Source organism: Colletotrichum costaricense, assembly GCF_030867565.1.
Source record: "Colletotrichum costaricense strain IMI 309622 chromosome Unknown Scaffold_18.1, whole genome shotgun sequence".
Lineage (NCBI taxonomy): Eukaryota > Fungi > Ascomycota > Sordariomycetes > Glomerellales > Glomerellaceae > Colletotrichum > Colletotrichum costaricense.
This window is the reverse complement of record NW_026848247.1, coordinates 1-21458: the sequence shown is the minus strand read 5'-3', so window position 1 is coordinate 21458 and position 21458 is coordinate 1. Positions and strand designations below refer to the sequence as shown.

At 53.7% G+C, this 21458-nt stretch overlaps 5 protein-coding genes across 5 annotated transcripts; 2 read left to right on the top strand and 3 right to left on the bottom strand.

Moving 5' to 3' along the window:
- Window positions 1-6149: 6149 nt before the first annotated feature.
- On the bottom strand, window positions 6150-7003 carry CCOS01_13552 (uncharacterized protein; the record flags this gene model as incomplete). The annotated part of the gene is made up of 2 exons (XM_060461698.1): window positions 6150-6664; window positions 6772-7003. The coding sequence occupies 2 exons, from the start codon at window positions 7001-7003 to the stop codon at window positions 6150-6152; spliced, it is 747 nt and encodes a 248-aa protein (XP_060307418.1).
- A 5238-nt stretch (window positions 7004-12241) lies between these two features.
- On the top strand, window positions 12242-13075 carry CCOS01_13551 (uncharacterized protein; the record flags this gene model as incomplete). Its single annotated transcript, XM_060461697.1, has 3 exons — window positions 12242-12845; window positions 12931-12983; window positions 13049-13075. The coding sequence occupies 3 exons, from the start codon at window positions 12242-12244 to the stop codon at window positions 13073-13075; spliced, it is 684 nt and encodes a 227-aa protein (XP_060307417.1).
- A 951-nt stretch (window positions 13076-14026) lies between these two features.
- On the bottom strand, window positions 14027-15599 carry CCOS01_13550 (KH domain-containing protein; the record flags this gene model as incomplete). The annotated part of the gene is made up of 2 exons (XM_060461696.1): window positions 14027-15028; window positions 15084-15599. 2 exons carry the CDS (start codon window positions 15597-15599, stop codon window positions 14027-14029), a joined length of 1518 nt encoding a protein of 505 aa, XP_060307416.1.
- A 2122-nt stretch (window positions 15600-17721) lies between these two features.
- On the top strand, window positions 17722-18757 carry CCOS01_13549 (uncharacterized protein; the record flags this gene model as incomplete). Its single annotated transcript, XM_060461695.1, has 2 exons — window positions 17722-17829; window positions 17882-18757. 2 exons carry the CDS (start codon window positions 17722-17724, stop codon window positions 18755-18757), a joined length of 984 nt encoding a protein of 327 aa, XP_060307415.1.
- Window positions 18758-20743: 1986 nt separating this feature from the next.
- CCOS01_13548 (pyridoxal kinase) lies at window positions 20744-21319 on the bottom strand (the record flags this gene model as incomplete). Its single annotated transcript, XM_060461694.1, has 1 exon — window positions 20744-21319. The coding sequence occupies one exon, from the start codon at window positions 21317-21319 to the stop codon at window positions 20744-20746; it is 576 nt and encodes a 191-aa protein (XP_060307414.1).
- Window positions 21320-21458: the final 139 nt, after the last annotated feature.

Below are 21458 nucleotides of genomic sequence, written 5' to 3'. Positions count from 1 at the left end.
AAATTGCCTTCCTCGTCTGAGCAAGTGGATCGAAATTTGTATCTCCGGCTAACGTCCACACCCATATCTTTACTCATGGAGACACCATTGCGTCCAATATTGATTTGAAAATCCGATTAGCCTACTTATGTATGGCCTTACGTATCATCTGGGCGAGGTAGGTGTTGTTTATCTCTTCCAGGAGCGGAGTCACTTGGACTGATTGGTGTTGAGGACAGGCTCTGAAATCAGATCGCTATCACATCTAAGCCTTCAGTCGGGGCACAAAGTAAATGACACCTTGTCCGTACATATGCCACCTTAAAGCGGCTATGTACCTTGTCCCACAAGCAGTCTCGTCGTCGAGAGCGAACGATTTGTGTCCAGCCGAGCGTTTCGAGCTCAATCATGTATTCGCCACGTTCATGATGTATTTGCAATTTCGGGCAGTTACTGAGAAAGGGTGCCCCAGACCAAGCCAGACCAAGTACCAATTAGCTCAATAGCATGCCACATGGTACGGCCAGGATTTCTCGTAATTGTGTGACCTGGTATTCTCGCTGACATGCACATCTGACCCGGTTAGCAGAATCTGGGAAAGATGCCTCGTAGCAAAGCGACCACTCACAGGATTCACAGTTCGACTAGAACAGCTTTCATCCGATGTCTTCGAACCGGAGTCTCCGTGCTAACCTGTACGACAATATTTAGCCCCCCCCCGAATCTTGGCCGGAGGTTGCCATCAGCGAACAAAACGTACGATGCGATCTATTCAGTGTTTCTGATGCTGTCCAAACTGCGCCGCTTTACTTCTTACGTCCGAGACAACAACGGCTAAGGACATCCAATGATATCAAACCAGCCTGCGCGAGGCTTTTGTCTCGGCGTTCGCGCGGTGAATCACCATCCGATACTCGTTGTTGTTCTACAGATGAACGCTCCAGCAACACGTAATGGTCACCCTTCAACGTCATCTCTGAGATCGCCAGGCCATCAGACACGAGACCACACCCTTCGCCCAGTAGCACTACCAATGCCGAGTTCAACTGGTGCGTCTAGATCTGCAGGAAGTTTTTCCAGTTTCTCGATTTCGAACCTGCTTTACAGAAGTTGGATATGCAGTGAATCATGAGACAGGCTAGCGAATTCAACGTGCTCTCTGGGCATGATAGTAGGTCTCTTCCATTTACACCACTTTGGCAAGCCTACGCTAATTGGGAATCTCAACCTTTGCAGAGGCTGAATGCCCATGTTGATACTAAGGCTGTTCCCATGCCACGCTCGAAGGCCCTTACGCGTAGTAGCGAAGCAAATCCCATTCCTAGTCATCCCGTTGAAAGAGACACACCTCGCGAGGCACACGATACACAGGTCTGGACTCTCCAGTCTCGAGGAAGGTCTTTATGACTCGTACTTAGAGACATTGGCCGCCGCCTCTTAGCTTATCGAATCAGGTGCTCTCCCTCGTATTATGGAATCGTTCACATAGAAGACGGAATGTGCCTGTGCTCAAAATTTGTGTCTGATGGTTGTTACCATCTGAATGGCCCTGACCAGTGCTTGCCGGCCGCACTTCCTTCGCCTCACATGAATATCTCCCGCAAGTCCTGCATGTGGCAGACTTGAGACAAGAGATGGTCATGGCTACACTGAATTGTACGAAGCTTAGACATGTAAGAAGCATTTGAACCTGTCCAACATGTTTAGACACCTGGCATATTGATCAGGGATAGTTTCACAGTCACGCCAACGCCGTTGCTTGCACGGATAAGGTCTTACCTCATGACCATATGTGAGATACTTAATACGTACGACTAGACATCTCAGTATATCTGCCTATATGTCTACAGGGGGCCAACCTCCGTCTCACCTTGCTACCTACAAGCTCCAATAAGTTGGCCATCATGTTCAGCATTGGAACTACTCGAGAAGTCATGTACCTCAAAGCACTTGATACCCAGGGACTACACCATTCCATGTATATATCCTCCAAACTGCTACGAGGGGCCCGCTCAAGACTATGGAGCCCTCCCCCCCCTTTGCCCTCCAGCCATAACCGTCCACGGCCCTCGACCCGTCACCAACCATCAGGCAGGATTCCATCCGCCCGGCTAGCTCAATCGGTAGAGCGTGAGACTCTTAATCTCAAGGTTGTGGGTTCGACCCGTAAGCTTCATCCATCACTGGAAAAACATCAAGGACCACATCACTAACAACAACCAGCCACGTCGGGCTCAATTCCCGTCAGCGATTGACACAAACACTTCTTTTTTTCGTTTTCGATTTTGCTTTCGCCTTCTACTTTTGACATTACTTGAGAATCTCTTGGATTGATATATGCAGTAAGTTTTCCTTTCAGCAAAGCAGCCCGGCTCGACTCACCACCGTTGTATGTGTGCGTTTAGGGCTTTGGGCAGATCTCCATCACGGGCTGGGATGTGTGAGTTGAAATATGAGCTTATTCGGTGGGTCCCCGTTGATGACACTGGCATCCTCTCACCTGCACATAAATCATTCGCCGTGTTTATTTAGTGACTTTCTTGTGTTCTGGTAAAATCCTCCATGTTTCGGCGTCATGATGGATTTGAAGGCATCTGTGGTTTCGTAGAGTGATGCCTGGGTTGATATGGTGTACCAAAACGGGAACGTTGACTTGTGTTCAAGTTACTTTTCTTGCGCGTGGTCGGCACTTGCTATCTGTACATCAGTGACTTCAGAATTGAAAGACCACCCACCGGTAGCTTATCTCGGTCCGTTGGAAAGCTGATCGGGTTTCGTTTCACGATGAGCTGATAATAGTCGTAGAACGTGAGCACTCCTTGAAGATTTTGGACCCACTCGTTCCGGAGGCTGGGCTTATGGAAGGCAAGTAGCTTTGCTTCGCGCTTTTGTGACACTTCCGAACGCTATGATTCAGTACGAAAATACAACTTGGCGCTCTTGTGAAGTCAGAAGTGATAGATGGCTTCTTGTTCACTTCTTCGCTGTACTTTGCTCGGTACCAGGTTTAACATGCTGAAGCCGATGAGATTGTCTGCTTCTTGAAATTGAAAGCAACATCGTTGAAGACATGTGAAATAGACACACAAACGCTCTATATTTTCTGCATACAGAGGGTGTAAACTTAGGACTAGGAGGTCCGATCCCATCACAGCAGATTCACCAGGAGTGGCTCCATATGTTCCAAGTTGAATCAGGCAAGTCGACACTCTGTACTCTCTCAGCCTTAGTACACTACCATCGTTGGTATTAAGACTTCTCGCCCTGTCAATTTTTGGAAACAGAGGGAGATGATTGGGGTGCCAGACCTCGCAAGTGATACTGATAGCGTACACGACCCTAGGGACCTAGCTATATAAGAGCTTGGAACTGAGTTCTGCCTGTGTTTCGGCACAGACGAACGGGGGCTTGTACACTCCTACAAGTCTCTCTACCGAGCGCCGACAATCAGCAGGGCCGCTCTTGACTGCCTGGAGGAGATGAGTGTCCGACATTTGCCTTCGTTAGGAGTGTATTCCCGTTGATTATGTGCTTAAATACACCCTGACAAGACTGACGACGGGATACATGGCCATGAATTTGGGAGGCTCTGCTATCCATACTCTTTGAGCAGATACTTGTGGCAACCTGGTCAGATGTTCAGGCCGACCTTTGAAAACACGTTGAGAGGAGCCGATGACGCTACTATGAGAGCACTCCGGCATGAACAAGTTTAGCATGTAAGTTAGACCTTCAGCCTGGCATATGTAATCGCGATTTTGCGAATTGATTGAGAAAGATATTCTCAAGATGAATGAACTTCCTAAACATCCACCCATCAAGAGCACACCCTTCTTCGTACGCGCAGCCGTGTCTCCCAGCACAAGCATGGCAGTGGAACGAACAAAGTGATGCTATGCTCATGCTTCGTTTCAAGGAGTTCATACCATCCACGGAAGTACTCCATCAGCACGACCCAGACATGATCCGTGGGCTTTAGCAGATCTAAGTGAACCCTTCCCATTGCAAGAATTTCGCAAGAATCTAGCTCTCGCCACAAACCACGGCCGAGTTCTAGTCAAGTTTGAGATGATTCCCCTAGGCCCCCCTGGACACGCACCGTCAAAGAATGTGTGTCACGCAAGCAGGACGGGTTCAGGACCGTGGCAGACATGATTGGAACGGACGGGGAGTGCGTTTCTCGCGGGCTCAAGGGGCAGACGCGCGCCTACCCACTGCCCATACACTCAGCGCCCCGGACCCGGATATCCAGGGAGAATGTTTCCCTCTGCCTGACTCTCAGCTGGACGGAGTGTCAACTGATACGACCGACTCAACAGGCATTAATCAGTTCTTCAATATACGACCGCAATACCGCACTCGCAGCTTTCAAACAAGGTCAAACCCTCCAAGGAACTGGGAGAAATAAATGGTTTCCCCGCCATTCAGCAAAGTGAGACGGTATTGCTGGCGTGCGTGAAAGAACCGTTTAGCCTGGGCAACGATGTCACCGTGGGAGGGGGTTGCGGTAGTCGGTACTGCCGCGCCGGAAGGCCACGCATACTCCCACAACGTTCCTCCCGAGATGAGGAAGCCGAAAGTATAATACATTGCACACGCAGACGCAGATGCAGTCGCACTCTTTTGATTTCCTCTATATTGAGGGTAAATTCCCACATCAGCGCCGCTTTTCCCGTAGTCGTATTGGATACCCGTGATGAATCCGAGCTCTTTTGTCTTCTGACTGCAGTTTATTGTCGAGAATACCTGGTGATTAGGGACTCTCAACCAGTCTTTACCATAGCTGCAGGTAAATCCGGAACCGCCGGAGTGGCCGCTCCCAAGAGAGCAGAGATGCTGCCGTACCGGTATCTGAGGGGGTAGTGACAGAATCCGAAACAAGGGCCGCCAGGATAGATTGAAGAATCATAGAATGGCGAGTTCGGGCGGCACCGAAAGCGTCTAAGGAGAAAAGAAGAAGGGAAAAAGCAAGAACTGCTGCATACGGATACCTCGCACTCAGCAAACGGAGTACTCCTGGAAAGGTTTCAACAAGTCTGATCCCGGACCGCCGGACTTCTTACAGAGTTTCCAACCGTCTCCAGAAAAACTGGAGTTGCAATCTAAACCGGCCGAGTCATGAGCCAGTTCGTGTCAGGTTTCTTATTCTGATTCTCGAACTACTCCGTACTCCCTGTGTAGGGAAGGAAAAAACAACACACACACAAAACCCTGTCTTGGCGCGAGCTGGCCGCTGTTCTCATGTTGTTATTGAAGATTATTGAAGATTGCTGTGGGGAAGCAACAGAGGGGGCTTTGAAAATTTGGCGTTCGTTTGTCGTTGGCCGCTAGAGCCAGACCCCGACCGCCACCTTCCTGAACCCGAGTCCGACCGGGCCCGGGAAATCGTAGCCGTTGACGGCCGGGGGCTTGCTTTGTGGGTTTTTGATCGGCGGCCTTTGTAAATTGCCTGAACAATAGGCATCGTGGAAGAACGAACAAAGACGTCATTGCTGAAATTGAATCGGCAGGTGTCATTTCAAGAATGAATAACAACACAACAGGAAAATGTTACCTAGCTTCACGGTGTAGAATTGTCGGTACCAAGCTGCAGGATCGCTGTTGTGGTTGCAGACCCTTGCCACCTGTGGTCAACACAAGAAGTCAGCCCGCCGAGACAGTGTGCTGGGACCTAGGCGTGGTAGGGAGCGCAGTTGTGCCTGAAAATCCCACCTGTTCACGTCAGACAAGCTGCGGCCGTCCCGTGGCAGCTGCAAGGTTATCTGATCGACATCTCAGCATTACCCCAACGTGATCGACATGTCACAGAATTCAGTTGAATCATAGGCAAGAAGACTCAAAGCATTGTAAAAAGTTGTTTTCTTTTTCTTTAGAAACAGACTGAATCGTTCTCTCTCACATTATCAACTAGAAAGGTATCAACCCGTCCCTCGTGATCACCCACGTCCACGGGGACACTGGTATCGAAAACACAGGAAAACGCCATGTGCGGAGGAACCCATTCCTCAAGGCAGTAGTGATACGGAATACCCGAGTTCATTAGCCTTGAAGCCGTGTCACCCGTCTTTTTATCCATTCATGACCAAATATGCACGTTGAAACCCAAAACCAAGCTCAATGCAGTTTTAACAGATGTAGTGAATCCGAGTAAATGCTGCAACGGAGGTTGCTTAGAGAAGGGCAGCAACGGCGAGACCACCGAGGACAGCGAAGACACCAGCAGTAGCCTGGGCACCAGCAGCAACACCAGTAACGGTGGCGATAGCAGAGCGGGTAGCGGTGCCAGTGCTGTTAGTAGCAGGGCGGGTGACGCTGGTGATGGTGGAGGCAGGAGCGCTCAGGGTAGCGGGGGTCGGGACAGCGGTGGTGGAAAGAGCGGCGGTGGAGTTTACGATGACGCTCTCAGACTTGGTGACAGAGGCGGAAGCCGAGGCAGAAGCAGAGGCGGTAGGAGTGACCGAAACGCTGGCAGCGGACAGGGTGACGGTAGCGGTGGGCGAGGAGGAGACAACGGTGGTGGTGCCGGAGGCAGAGCCCTCGCCAGCAATGATGTGGAAGGGGTTGGAGTACTGGAAGTCGACGGTGGGGTTGGACTCAGACTTGACGACCAGGCCGTAGAAGGCGTCCTTGCCGAGAGTGCTGGGGATGGTCCAGGTGTACTTTCCAGCAGAGTTGGGGATGCCGGCTGAGAGCGTGTTAGTTCTCCTTCCTGATCTCATCGCGAATTGGCTACCGGGAGGATGATAGATATCTCCATCACGTCCCAGACAGCCAGGTGACTTGTATACTTACAGGCAATGTCCTGAAGAGGAATCTGGGTGTTCTGGGTAGCACCACCGATCAGGCTGATGGAGACAGTGACGTCCTTGAAGGCATCGGGGGCAGTCCACTCGATGGTGTAGGAGGTGCCGGCGTTGATCTTCTCGTTGGGAGTGGGCTTCGTGACGGGGTCGAAGTTGGCGTTCTGGGCCAGGGCGGAGGCAGCGAAGGCCAGGAAGGCAGCGGCGGAGATCTTGAACTGCATTTTGATGATTGAGTCGACAAGGTCGTTTGAGTGTTGGAGAGGTGTTGATTAGAAGTTAGGTCTAAAATAAAAAAGACTTAAAAGGTCCAGGAACGAGCGACTGGAAGTTAGAAAGTGAGAAGGTTGGTTTTGGAAAAAGGGAGAGTGAGGTGTCTTTGCGACGGGTTAATGAATGACTATATTTAAAAGAGTGTCAGGCTGAAGCCAGATGATGAGACGCACAACGGCACGGGGTAAAGTGACTGGGACTTGGGTTGAGGGTAAGGAGGGAAAGAGGAAAGAGAAGGAAAGAGCAGACGACGACAGGAGGGATAGGAAAAGAAGAGGAGGTGAGGTGAGCATGACCCCTGCTAGTACTGCACCCCGAGGGTGAGGGTGGTGAGGTGAACCGTGAGTGCTCCGGGCGCGCGGCAAGGGGGTGCAAGGCAATGGCCCATGGCTTCCTTCCTCCTCTCTTCCATGGTCTGGGGGGTCCCATTGACATTGACATTCAGCGAAAATACCAGGTTCTACGGGTGTAGACAGAGAGAGGGGTGAGTCGGGGACATCCTGACCCAATTAGGCAAGGTACACACGATGGCCTCATGGGCATCACATTGGGAGGGAGCGAAAACCTGGAGAGGCACAGGCACAGGCTGTGACGAAGTAAGGCACAGAAGGGGGAAGCCCAGCAAAGTTGGGCGCAATGTTCCCGCCGACTGGTGAAGTTGTGCATGCCATCGTCGCAATTGTCAACTGCGCCGCCGACAGCGCAGACATGGGTGTGGAAATTAAAGACGAGATTACCCCGTTCTGATTGGGTGGAATCATCTAAGCCAGGGGGTGTGGGCCATTGAATTTCCCTGGCGCAGGTACCTAGGGCCTAGAGGCAGGCACCTCCTTCCCGACTGCAACTTCCTCCATTCTCATGTAAGACAGGTACGTACCTGCACCTGAGGACTCGAAGGACCGCCCAACCAGCCGACCTCAGTTCTTTCCATTTCTAACCCAAGGTCAGGTAACGCTCCATTTATTTGACCGCGGCGTGAATTGAAGCGCGTACGTAGATTTCTACGCAGTAAAGGTTCCCACCGACAATTCGTGGAGCTGCAGCCTGACGGCATTACACTATTGGCATCTTCTGCAAGAAGAGTGCCACTGGGTGCCACAATGCGGCGCGGATACTCTCCCAATTGCAAAGTAACTTTCCCACTCAGTGCAAGGAACAGATCACAACCGAACAGGGCTGAGCCAACGCGATTTCCGCTTCCTGCTCAGTGGACCGCGATTTCACCCAATGAAGCGACCAGCGCAGCACCTCGCAGGCTCCCAGGTAACCCACTCGTCCCATTCCAGGGGGTGACGAGACGTCGAGATCTCCCGCAACCCACTTGCTTCCGAAGCTGCTCCCATTTGCAGGCGGACACTTTTTTTTTTTAGTGCAGTGGTTCGCCTCAAGGCAACAGTACCACTTCCGAGGCAACCAAAGCTTTCGGCAACTTCGAATTCGCTTCGTCTTGCAACTCTTGCTCGCATCCATTTCGAAATGCCCCCCATGTTACGGATTCTCACCCATCTCACGCGAGGCCTCGAAACGGAATGGCTACGTTTCCCAACAGCCGGGATAGGGCGGAACCTAGTGTACGAAGCACGGTGTAAGCTCTGGAAACTTGGAAACAAACAGCAAGCCTCGAGTACCACTTCACGCACGAGGCCAGCCTAGCCTAGGCCGCCAACAAGAGCCAAGTTTCGGGCATGGCGTGCTAGCCAAGGTACATTGAGGAAGAGATGCTTCGAGGCGGAGCAGCATTGTTGACTTGACCTCCAACCAAAGCCTGGAGACAACTGGAAGAAGTCAAGAACCAAGACGGGGTTGCGGCCAGCAGTTCCAACCGCTGAATCGACCCTCACAAGGTAGTTAGTTAGCTTTACCCACATACCTCTATGCTCTGGCGGTCTCGCCCCTCGAGGGAATTTCCCCGGCCATCTATCCGTACGGGTGTGGTCAAGAAACCTGCTACGCTGACATGAATACTCATTATTATCCAATTTCCAGCGGTCATTGTTGGTGGTGTCTCGCTCCCGATGAGCCCACACATGGCTCAGATGATGCGACGTTCTGCTACAGCGTGTTCCATCTACTGACGAGAGAGCGTTTAAGCTAATTAATTACCTTAACGGGGATCTCGAAATAGACACTGCTGATTGCTCAGTCACATCTCTTCGTTGGTACGTACCGACAGGAGCAGACACGGCCACTGCAAGGAACGAGGAAACGGTTCATGGGACCGCCTGACTTGGCACCAGCCGCTGCCGCCAACTCTCCATCCCTCAGCTTTCGCTGACACCTATGCCATCCACCTGGCACCAGTCCGTCTCTCATCCGTCTCCTTTTCACCGCAGTGCTAGGTGGCGGACTACCATCGGCCTGGCGTCAAAGCGGCCACTTAAATTTGCCATGCCGCATCCTCTAGTCTGTGCTTCATACTCCAGTGGTCAACCAGGGGAAGAGACGTTGGAGATCCCCCCCCCCCCCCCCCCCCCCCCCCCCCCCCCCCCCCCCCCACCCCCCAAACACCACCCCTACCTCCACTACCCCCCACCCCCCCCCCACCCTCAGTTGTGTTTCCTATCCCCCGTGGGACCACAGGGGAAGGAAGGGTGGGGACCCCCCCCCCCCCCCCCCCCGAGGGCCCGAAGTGACGATACATCATGCACAAAAAGATCTTTTGTGTCCTCGGCCCTTCCAGAACCACACGAAGGAGCGACACTAGCTGCCAAGCGAGAGCATACACGCTCACAATCCAGCGAGAAAATTCGAATCAGTAATGTGTCCGATTGATCCATTTTGCAGCTGGAAATCCGTTGCCACCTTGAATTGGCCTTGCGAGTTAATTCACATCACAGATGAAGCGGATCCAACCAAATCAATTACTTGACGAAGCATCCAACTCTGGATGTGAGATGTCGCAATCACGGAACACCAGACAGTCTCCCCGCTGGCAATTGCTTTTCAACCCCTGCCACTTGGAGTCTGGAGATATATCCATTTCCACGCCGATGACGACTCACACCCTTGTTTGCGGAATGTGAGGACATCGTGGACCTGGGGCAGCTTGAATGCAGCACGGAGGGGCGGACTGGGCCTCAGCTTCGCGCAATGGTTAACCCAACGTCCTCCACATTAAACCAGCTGCTCCAATCTAGACCTCGGACAGAAGCCGATGGGCGCTGTGAAGTTGAACTCGGCTATCTCGTAGCTTTGCGAAAACACCATCTCTTCGAAGACATCTCATATGATGGCTCAATTACGAACCTCAGCCCTCGCAATGACTTCCAGCTTGCAGTCTTCCGCCCCGTCTCTGCATAATCCGATGTTCTGCATTCACCACTGCCACAACCCAATTTTGGACCCAAGGAACGACTCGTCCGACGCATCGGGTCGGCCGTCAGCAAGGTCCCCATCGCTTGCGTCCCTTGTCAGAGTTTCAACACCAAACTCTATTACCCATAGTCAATTAGCTAACGACCCAGCAAGCAAGACCCATCCACAACGAGTCGCAAACCGTGGAACCCAAGTCATGGAGGCATTGACTGGCAGGACATCTGGAGCTGAGAAGCCCCTTGACCTGCCACTACATTCAAGCGACGTCATGGGCCAATGGCAGCAAATCCGACAGCGACAGAAATAGTCTCTGCATAGGTGAGCTCGCACATATCTAACTGAGGCCATTTTCAAAGACACCCAGACCTTGAAAACGCATGCTAGGTTGTGGTTCTTGTAGCACGCTCGACAGCCGTTGACGAGGTTGCTTTTTCTCTGCAACTCTACGATGCAGTCAGCGTGCCTAGCAGCTCGAATACGGCCGAGGACGGACCACTGGTTTTTCGGCTACGTGCAGTCAAGTGGCACAGCGATAGCGCTCACTGCGAGATCTGGTGTCACAAGACCGCCTTTTTGCATTCCAGTTAGTGTGGTCAAGGACTGCCTGTCGTTCTTTTCCCGCGACAATGCAGGCGGTGCTAGCGAGCAAGCTTCGCATGCGTGTAGTGGTGCCACGATGCTGGGGCTCTCGCACAACGTTGCTTGTCATTCAGTGACTACCGAGTGACGGTGAGGAAGGGTGTAGCATCGTGGTCAACACGAGTCAACCTTGTAAGCTTCCTGCAGGTTAAGAAACTGGTTGCGACATCAAAAGTCACACCAAAAAGCCTTTTATTGATTTCACCTCAGCCCTAAGTCAACTTGCGATGCCCGAAAGAGGGCATTCGGCAAACCTGGGCGCGCCTGGGCAAGCACGGTACTTTCTCCCACCCCCATGTGAGGAAAGCGCAAGCCAGCCAGCCCACTGCCGATGAGGAGAAGCAATCGTCGGAATGGTGGCTTTCCTGTGCCTCACCCTTTCGTGGTTTCAAGGCCAGACAACTTCTGAGCCGGGTCTCGACCGTTGGAATGCCCTGCCCACAAGAAGGTGCGCTATTACTAGCGTCAAGCTATGATCAGATTTGGGGTGTTTTTTTCCATTCGCATGTTTTGATGTCATCATCTGCACGAAGAATGCACATGGGAGCAAGTGCCGCTCAGGATCATCTAGGTTGGCCACGCGCCCGAACTTCATCGCCGCCGTCGCTGGGCGGAGGTTCCGTGGAACTGGAGAGAGCGGGAGTGGATCCGGCCGGCCTCTACTGGTGCGGAGCCCGATGCATGGCTGTCCCGTCCGTCATTTCAACTCCCGCTCTTTTTCTTCAGCAACCCGATCAAAGCCCGTGGGCCTGTCTTTCCCGGCTCCTGTTAATCCCTTGGTAGAGAACATGCACACCTACCGGGCTTGAGGAACCGGCAGAAGACATGCCGCAATGTGGCTTGCGACATTCGCAAACCTAGAGACTTGTGTCACCAGAAGCTTCGCCCTGCGGTGCGGAGTAGAACCGCACCACACCACGTGACCTATACGTCCCGATGCGGCCGGATGGTAGTGCAACGTCCCGCCTCGAACGTAGAACCTTGTAGAAGGTGCTCGCACTACGTGACGAAGTCAATCACTTGTTGATTGCAGGAGACCCAAAGTCGTGAATAGCATCATAACTGTCCAAGATATAAAGTCCAACCCAACCCCGGGGAAACACTTACATATCCGAAGTGTCTTCGAGGACCTGATACCTATCTCACACAACTATCTCACACACCTCACCCCTCTTCCACCTCCATCAATCATACCAACCATTCTACATTCTCCAAAGTCAACCGGATCAAAAACAATGGCCTCCTCCGCCCCAGTTACAGAATTCATAACCTTCACCTTCAAAAACCACAACACCTCGCCCCCCTCCCAACCGCCCGCAGCCTGGTCCGACGTAACCTCGACCCTCAAATCCGTCCCCGGCGTAAACGCCCTCTACACGGGCACCCAGCTCGAGGACCCATCCAAAACAGTCCTGGTCATCGAGTGGGCCTCCCCGGACGCCTTCTCCGCCTTTGCCTCGTCCGAGGCCTACATGCCCTGGTTCGCCTCCCTCAAAGCCGTCGTCGCCGCCTCCTCGCCCGTCTTCTACAAGGTCCCCCTTCTCTCCGCGAACCAGGACCCGCCGTCCGTTGTCCTCCGCGCGCCGTGCACAGAGGTCTTTGTAGCGTACGGCGTAGAACCCGACTTCGCGGGCCAGACGGCCGTGTTTGCCAAAGCGTTGGTGGAGGGGCGGGCGAGCGTCGCCGGGTATCACGGGCACGCGTACGGCGAGATCTCGACGCCCCTTGCCGTGGACGCCGCCTCCGGAGGCGGGGACGGGGAGAAGGGCCCTGCTGTGACGCTCTTGTTGGGATGGGATAGTAAGCAGGCTCACCTCGACGCCAAAGCCAAGGCTGGACGTAAGTTTGGTCAACATTAACCCCCTGCTGAGGGGGGTTGTCCCACGTAGGCTCTAGCAAGAAAGCTGACTGAGTTTGTTTACAGCCATATCCGATAACATTCACTTGCTGAGATCAGGCCGCAAGGACATTTCCATGGTATGTTGTTGTCGAGGCCATCGATATCTTTTTACTTGCCTGCATCACCGACTGACGATGAACAGTATCACGTAAATCTGAAGCAAATCTGAGGACCGAATATACTGAATGCTAGTTCCATGTGAAAGTTTGTTCCTTGGAAGAAGAAAGCTACGAGGATGGGATGACTACGATTACGTACTGTACCTTTATGATGGGATTACGATGAGACGAGATGTGTAATATACTTTTGTGCCCCAACCACCGTCTATCAACACGATATCCTGTGTGCAAACTTGTGCGGCTTACTTCTGATCCGAGGCAGGATTGCTGCGCGTCATCAGCACATGCAAATCGAATGTCAACACTTACCGTCTCCTACGTCCATCTCATGAATTCCAAGTTGTGGATGCGTCTCAGCCCCAGCCAGCAAACTTCGTCACTGCCGCCTTCGTCCGATGCCTATTGGGAATCGATTAGCAATCTCATTCTCACGAGGCCAAACTATCAGTGTCCACGGTGACCTCGTCTCCTGCGCCAAGGCGCGGGCAAGGAAAAGAATTGATCTGCTCCTCAACAAGACGAGATATGCGCGCGTGTCATACGGCAGGTAGAGAGAATGTAGTAGGGCAGAGTGCACGAATGTATGTGGTAGAGTTGATCAGGGCGATGTTAGGGAACGGGTCACGATATTCTAGGGGTCAAGGCTGTCATAACCGTTAGGGCTGTGTGAGTGAGGGTGATAGGACGACAAGCAGGGCCGAACAGGGCGGCGACCGATGGGGCGCGCGACGGTGATAGTGATGAGAGTGGGCAGGAAGTCAAGATGTGCTGGAGAATGGATGAAGTAAAAGAGAGTAGTGCACTATTAAAAGTAGTACCTCCTCTAAAAGCACCTTTGATCTGCCGAAGCTGATCGAGACCAGTCCCCCTTTCCAGATGTAGCCGGGGTCTCGCGGCGTAGATGTCGCTAGAGACCAATCCGATATCCCCCAAACACGGCGATGATGTTTCGCAAAAGAAAAGAAACTGTGCCATTCCGCCCGAAATTTTGGTTTGCCGAACTAAAATTTGATAGTCAGTAAAGTCATGAACGTCGTCAACGCTAGATCCGGTGTTTTTCCGATTCTGTTGTACTTGTTAGCACTTTGCTCGACCCTGCTGACGTTGGCCTCAATCTGCTTACCAAGACGAGAGTAGAGCATGTAAAGCGCCATCCTGTTGCACTCCTCTGTGCCCGTGATTGTGACCAGGCGTTCGTTGCTGTTGTCTTGCGGCTCGTTGATCTTAATCACACTACCGCTGATCTGGCGTATTTCGTTGATCTTTTGCCCGCCCTTTCCGATGATGGCTCCAACCATATCATTGGGAATGTAGATCTGCTGGGTCAGAGGCGCGCCTGGCATGGCTCCTCCGTGAACGGGCTGAGCTGGGTGAGCGCCGTGAGGTTGAGGCATGGCAGCACCTGCGTGGGGTTGCATAGGAGCAGCGGCGCCATAGCCGCCAGCCTGCGCCGCACCGTAGTGAATGGGCATGGTCGGGTTGGGCTGGGCTGCCTGGTGAGGGTAGGGCTGCGCGCCGTACGGAGCAGCTGGCAGGCCGTGATGTTGGGCGCGAGCGTCGTGTCTGCGGTTGTAGTTATCGCGGTTACCGTAGTTGCCAGTGGTTGGCTGCGGGCTGTATGGGACAACTTGCATGCCGCCAGGGACAACGCCAGCGGGGCCACCACTCCTTGTCGCATATGCGGAAGCAGCAGGTCCACCGAACCGGTCATTCAGCTGCTCTAGCAGGGTGCTGCCGACGTAGTATGTAGCGATGTGAACCGCGTCAGCAACACCCATAACCACCAGCGAACGCTCGGTCGACAGAGGCAGGCAGGAGTCGGACGCGTTAAGCCTTGCACCGGAAGCCTCCTGGATCTCGCGGATACGAGCGCCGCCCTTTCCGATGATGGAACCGATCAAGATGTGAGGGATGAGCAGGCGCAGAGGGTACGTCTTTGACTGGGCACTGGATGGCTCGGCCAGAGGCTCATTGTTGAGAGTCCGAATGATGAGACCGAAGGCCTATTCGACTGGGTTAGCTACGACCCCTCTGGGCAAGAGCAAGTCAGTTACAAACCTTTGCAGCAGCATCGACAACGCCGCTAACGGTTAAGATGCGCTCAACGGCCCCCTTTTGGTAATCGCTAACGGTGCACTTGGCACCCGACATCTTGCGAATGTTTGATACATTTTCTCCACCCTTTCCAATGACAGTGGCAGCTTCCGGGCTGGAAATGACAGCGCGAATGTGAATCCAATCTCTCTCATCGTGACTTGCCGAGGGCGTGGAGGTCGCGGGAACGGAGCCGGCAACGGAGCTCTGGATAGGCTTCGTTTCGGAACCTTCGGCGCCTTCGTCGCCAGCCTCAGACTTTGTATCAGCGCCGTTGGTCTTGTCGGCACCGTTCACATCCGTGGATGGGATGGTAGTTGCGTCGAGTGGCTGCGCCATCTCAACCTCCTCATCACTCTTCAGTATTTTGTCCAAGGCTGGGCGCTTCGCGTCGGGCTGGTCGTTGCTACGCGAAGGGGACGAGGTCTCCTCGAGGGGGCGCTTGGCCGAGTTGGCGGGTTGGGTGGGCGACGCGGACATGATGGGCTAGTTGTTAATGTCTCACACAAGTTTTCGCAATTCCGTGTATGTTCAAGAAGAGCTTGTTTGTATTCGACTATCTACACCACAACGGTTTTCAAAGGAAAACGGGCTGGTGTAGTGGCGTAGTCGGGATCGGGTTCAGAGAATGTCTCTTCGGTGAAGTGGCTTTGATCGTGCAGGATAAAGGTCGTAGGGTAGGCAAAGATCGTGAAGTTGAAAGATCGGGATGTGGGTTCAGGATGACTCCTATCCTATCAGGTTCGAGGTGACTTCCGAAATCGTGAGAATCGCAAAGATACTCAGGTCAAGCGGAGGGAAGGCGAGGCTGGGCGATGAGGCAGCGGACGGGCAGGAAGAAGGTGGATGATGGAAAAGAGGTAAAGAAGGTGGGAGGGAAGGAGCTGATGATTGACAAAGGTTGTATCTGGGAGGCGATTCGGATGCAGAAGCTCAAACCTTTCTTCCGAACAGTCCAAGCTGCGATGTATCGCGACGTGGTGTCAAGTCTGCAAGCAGAGCTTTGATGTTTCCTTGCGTGAGGTTCCTTGTCTCCTTGAAGCTTGTCGAGCTGTTAAGCAACGAAACGATGATGGCAACGCGCCGACCGTCAAGCCAGAGTAGTCGGACCTGGATAGCTTTTGGAGGCGACACGTGAGAGGGAAGCGAAACTGTGGGAGACCGATGCGCTGCGCCGTTGGAAAAACACAACCCACCGAAAGCTTTCGACAAACGAGGAGAGAGACGAAGAGGCGAGTCGGTGATTAAAAGAGATGGGGAGAGAAAACCGTGCAGGGCAAACAGATGGGTTGGAAGGGGGCTCCGGATGTCTCGAAGAGGTTTGAGAAACGGGATGGGAAGGCAAGATATTCTCACGCTTTCTCCTCAGAGCAAGCAGCGCAAGTGCCAGCGCGGCGCCAATGCTAGGAGCCCATCGGTGCCCGCCTGGGGGCAAGGGCCAGTACAGTGTCTGAATTCGATGCACGGCCTCCACATTGACGCAGCCAGTGCCTTTGCCTCATTTGCGGCCTGGCCTCGACAAGTCTCCACTCTGCACCAGAAAAAAAGAGGTATCCACACAGTGAGAGACGATACCTTTCCGGCAGATTAAGCAACATGGGGGAGAAGGTGGCCCCCGCTCCGGAGGTGCCTAACGTACCTTCCGCAGCGTGAGGTGCGCAACCAGCTGGTCCTTCTGGTACTCTTATGCTGTACGGATACCTGTGTGCCTTCCCACCTACGTGCCTATGCTGGGGATTGGATGTTTCATTGGGCAGATCCATGCAGCGAACCGCACAGTGTTTGCTATTCCGTGTGCATTTCCTCCGCACATCTCCCGCAGACTAATTGACCAAAGGAAAAAGGTGCGGGAGGGAAATGGAAGCTGCGCCTTGCGCCTTGCGACCGACCCTGCCTCCAACGCGGTGCTCTGCATTGTTTCCAATGCAAGGGGATGCTCCCATCGGCACCAACACACCTCCTGCACACCATACTCCGTACGGGGTATTACAGAGTACACAAAGCGAACCGGCACAACGTCACGACACGTCTCGCCAATGTGAGAGAGATAGGCATCGATTGCTTTTCAACAAGTTTCCTCGTCGCTGCCAATGTCATCGTTATGAGCAGCCACAGCCCTACCGACGACTAAAACAATTCCTTCTTTAATCCAGTCCACCGAGTCAGGAATCGCGATTGACAGCGCGCCAGACTGCTTGACAGCCAAGACAGAGCCATCATCTGTGCAAGTCGCGGACTGTCTGCGCCCCCGGAAATCTTGATAGCACCCGACACACAGTGACACCTCGTATGAAACAAGCAGAGACGATCTAGCGCCCGAAGTCGCCTTAATTATTCTGACAAGGATCGAATCAGACGCTCGACACCATTGGACGTGCCCATTGCCCCGACGGGCCGTGAGCTTAGGACGGATTGAAGACCTGCGCGTGCTACCGTTGCTTGAAGTGTTTCGTTTCCTCCGGGAAACCCTCTCGAGGTCGCGTGCGCCATTCTATCTGATATTTGCACCGTGTCGCCAAAATACCGGATTGTTTGGCCTGTATCAGGGACATACAACAACACACAGCAGCCTCTCACTTTGAGCGACCGCTTTCAGCACAACATGGACGAAACACCCCGTCCCGTCAGCGATAGGTACACCTTGAGCCTGGATCAGAGCTTGCGAGAACTCCAAGAGAAGATTGAGCAACACCGGGAAGAGCTTGCCGCAGTATGCATCCTAATTTATGCTCGTTGAGTTCTATAAGTTAATACGTGAACAGCTTCAACGAAATGCCAACTCAAGCCAGAATGTTCCTGGACCAGGAAAAGAACCTTATGAAGTCATGAGAGGCGCTTTCGAGCAAGTTGCCAGCACGCCTCCCTTCGTACCTTTCTCGGAATCCGTTCTACCCGCGCTACTTGCCCTGCGAACGACTCGTCAGACCGTTGTTGAGTCCCAAGACTATCTGACGAGTCAAGGAGCCACTTTCGATCAGACCAAACGCAGGCTCGAAGTTGAGCAGGCGAATTTGTCTGACCAGAAAACCCTCCAGCAGAGTTTGGAGAAGCGGGTTCTGTTTCTCAAAGACGAGGCCGAATCTAGGATGGATTTGACGCCCGAACAGGCAGCCAAGAAAAGACTGGACGAACTGAGGCAAAAGAAGAAGCGTTACGACAAGGAGACAACCAAGCTACTCAAAGCTTTGAGAAACTTCATTGACGGTCACCTGGGAGGTCAACTAGCTGCGGAAGACCTCGGCGGACCTGTCGTGGGCGACATGATGGAAATTGATTCGGATCAACTCGGTGCTGGTTTCAACGCCCAGGGCCGACCTGTCAAAGTCAAATCCAATGTGGACGAGGATAAACGACAACGACGCCTCGAGGAAGTTTGGGGTTTATCCCAAGGGGATGCCGGCCGCGGAAAAGGCAATACGGACGAGGCAGCGGCTGCTGGTCGCGAGATGCGCGATCTTACAGAACAGCTTCTGAATCAACATGCTGAAGCAGCTGGCGATAGCACTGCGGCGTACGTTAAGCTCTCAAAGGAAACAGCAGCGGCGCGATTCCTCGTCAGGTCCAAGGTCGCGCAGTTCCATCCTAGGGACGCGACTAGGCTCAAGCTCATTGATTTTGGAAGAGAGCTGGACGACTAGCAGGGCTTGATCTGCCGCACATCCGTGCGAGCGTGACTGCGACGCAGTCGGCGCAGATCCCCCGTGTGGAGATGGCCAACCAGGCAATCAAATGAAATTTTCACGATAGCATGTCTACCCTGGGCCTTGCAATGTCAGAGAAAAGCTCCTGTTGTTAAGCGTTGAGTCTCTTGACTCAGGGCACGCAGTTCTCATAGGCTCACTAGGGCCATTGCAGTGTACAAATGAGGCTCCGATGTTCACAGTGCGCGCTCGTTTTCGATAGTGCGTCACAGTGTATGCGATTAACTCTACACTTGCCTCCGGGTCTGGGTAAAACGGACAAAAAAAAAAAGTTGGTGTCCAGGTTGGCACCTTGGCGTACGAAGCATGCGTCTGAAGCATCTCCTTCCGCCCTCGTCAATGCAAGAAATCAGTATGGAGAATCGACAGACTTTTGAGATTTCGAGCCTTTCTTTCAGGAGGGGTTCACAAGGCAACTCTGAGGCTATCTGATTCTCCTGAGAGAGATCGTCGCAAGATGAATGAACTCTGCCATGCCATGAGGTAGCTTATGCCCTTGCATGCTACCTTAAGTCGGATGACGACCTCTTCATAGTACGGAGTACTTGATGTGTAAATGGGCAATTGGTATCTCTGGTTCTGATTGGTCAATTGCTCTGCCGCGTCCTGACGCGTCTCGCGCGACACCGCCAGAGTGCAGACGGTGGGAGAGTGTCCACTGACAACCCAGCAGTGGAAAACTCCAGCAGAGCAGGCACCTAGCTTGTCGATTCAAAGGAGTAGACTCTCGCTCAGCATTCGACTCCCCACTTTGCTCTAGCCCAGAATTCAAACGGCGAAAAGGTAAACTCTACTCTGTAGTCTTTGCATCCCCTAACGTTTCTCTCAACCCAAAATGACCTCTTCTGAACCCGTCGCCGCACAACAGCAGCAGTCCGATCCTCCCGCCAAGCGAGTCAAGACCTCCTCCAACGACGCCCCCGTCCCCGCCGCCATGGAGCCCTGCCCACCTCTTCAGATCAAGAAGCTCTCCGACAAGGCTCGCCTGCCGACCCGCGGCAGCTTGTTCGCCGCCGGCTACGACCTCTACGCAGCAAAGGTCACCACCATCCCGGCCCGCGGCAAGGCCATGGTCGATACCGACATTGCCATCTCTGTCCCCGCTGGCACCTGTATGTGTTGAGACCTCTCCTGTTGACAGCTAGCTCCTCAAGAGCTTCCCCCTTCTTGGCACTTGTAGTTATGGCGATGTACTGACCACACTTTCTCGTACACTATAGACGGCCGCGTTGCTCCCCGCTCTGGCCTCGCCTCCAAGAACTTCATCGACACCGGCGCCGGCGTCATCGACGCCGACTATCGCGGCCAGGTCAAGGTCCTCCTCTTCAACCACGCCGACACCGATTTTGAGGTCGCTGAGGGCGACCGCATCGCCCAGCTCATCATCGAGCGCATCTTCACTCCCGAGGTCGTTGAGGTCGCCGAGCTCGAGGAGAGCGTGCGTGGCGCTGGCGGGTTCGGCAGCACCGGCGTTTCTCTTGCGCAGTAGATACGGTAGCGTTTGGTAGGTTCGATAGGGAGGCCTCGCGCTATGGCTTACAAGACATTGAGCTCACGGGGATGAACCAACCGATGCCATCACATCACCATGGGAACGATACAAAAGTTATGGATTTCTTATAGAACTGGAAATGGACGAATAATGACAAATGCTACGACCACCACGATGTGCCTTTTTCTAGTCCTGATCCACAGGCCGTCTCTACATGCAGGTGACATTTATCTACCCAAGCACGCTTACTTTCAAATCTATGAACCAGCAAAGGAACACCACACAAAAGCGCCTTTCCAAAACCAAACACGCCTCTATAGGTCTTTCTCTCTCTCTTCCCCGTCGTAAAGATTTCGAACCACGCCCCCCCCCCCCCCCGTCCCCTCCAAACCCCTGACTCTCTGACCCCTATCGTCCAAGGGGAGCACCCTCTACAACCTTCTCGCTCTCAACTCCACAGTCGGCTCCCGCAAGCTCGCTAGGTTTCTCACGAGCTTCAGCTCGGCGCTCTTGCTCTTGAGCAGGTGAAGCTTCGTCCTCCCTTCCTCCGTCTCCGCCAAGGCGTCCCCGCCAGCGGCCGCGACGACCTCCTGCATCCCGCGCGCCGTCTGCGTGAGGACCTCGTGCATGCTCGCCAGCACCATCTCCGCCGCCTTGGCGAGGGGCAGGTCCAGCGCGTCGACCTCGTCGCCGCTGAGCCAGGATTCGCGGTCCTTGAGCTGCTGCTGTTCCTCGCTGTTGGCGCTGGCGGCGATGACGGCCTCGCGCATGCGCACCGTCATGAGGGCGGCAAACATGTCGCCCGTGCCGGAGAAGTAGGCGTCGATGGCGGGGAAGACAATCTTGAAGAGGCGCGGCTCGCCGGTGGAGGGCGACATGCTGGAGCCGACGACGGAGAGGTGGGAGGGCGGGTGGTCGGGCGAGGCGAGGGAGACGGAGGTGATTACGACGTGGGGGATGCGGTACTTTGTGTGCAGGGCGCGGATGGCGGTTTGGAGCGTCTGCATGTCGGTGATTTTGACGCCCGAGAGGAGCCTTGGTGTTTTCCCGTTCGTCAGTCTTTTTTGTCTTGTGGTCTCTGTTGTGCGTGTGAAAGAGGGGTTTGACGTTTCCTTCTTCATATGAGGGTTCTTTCACCGGGGGGGG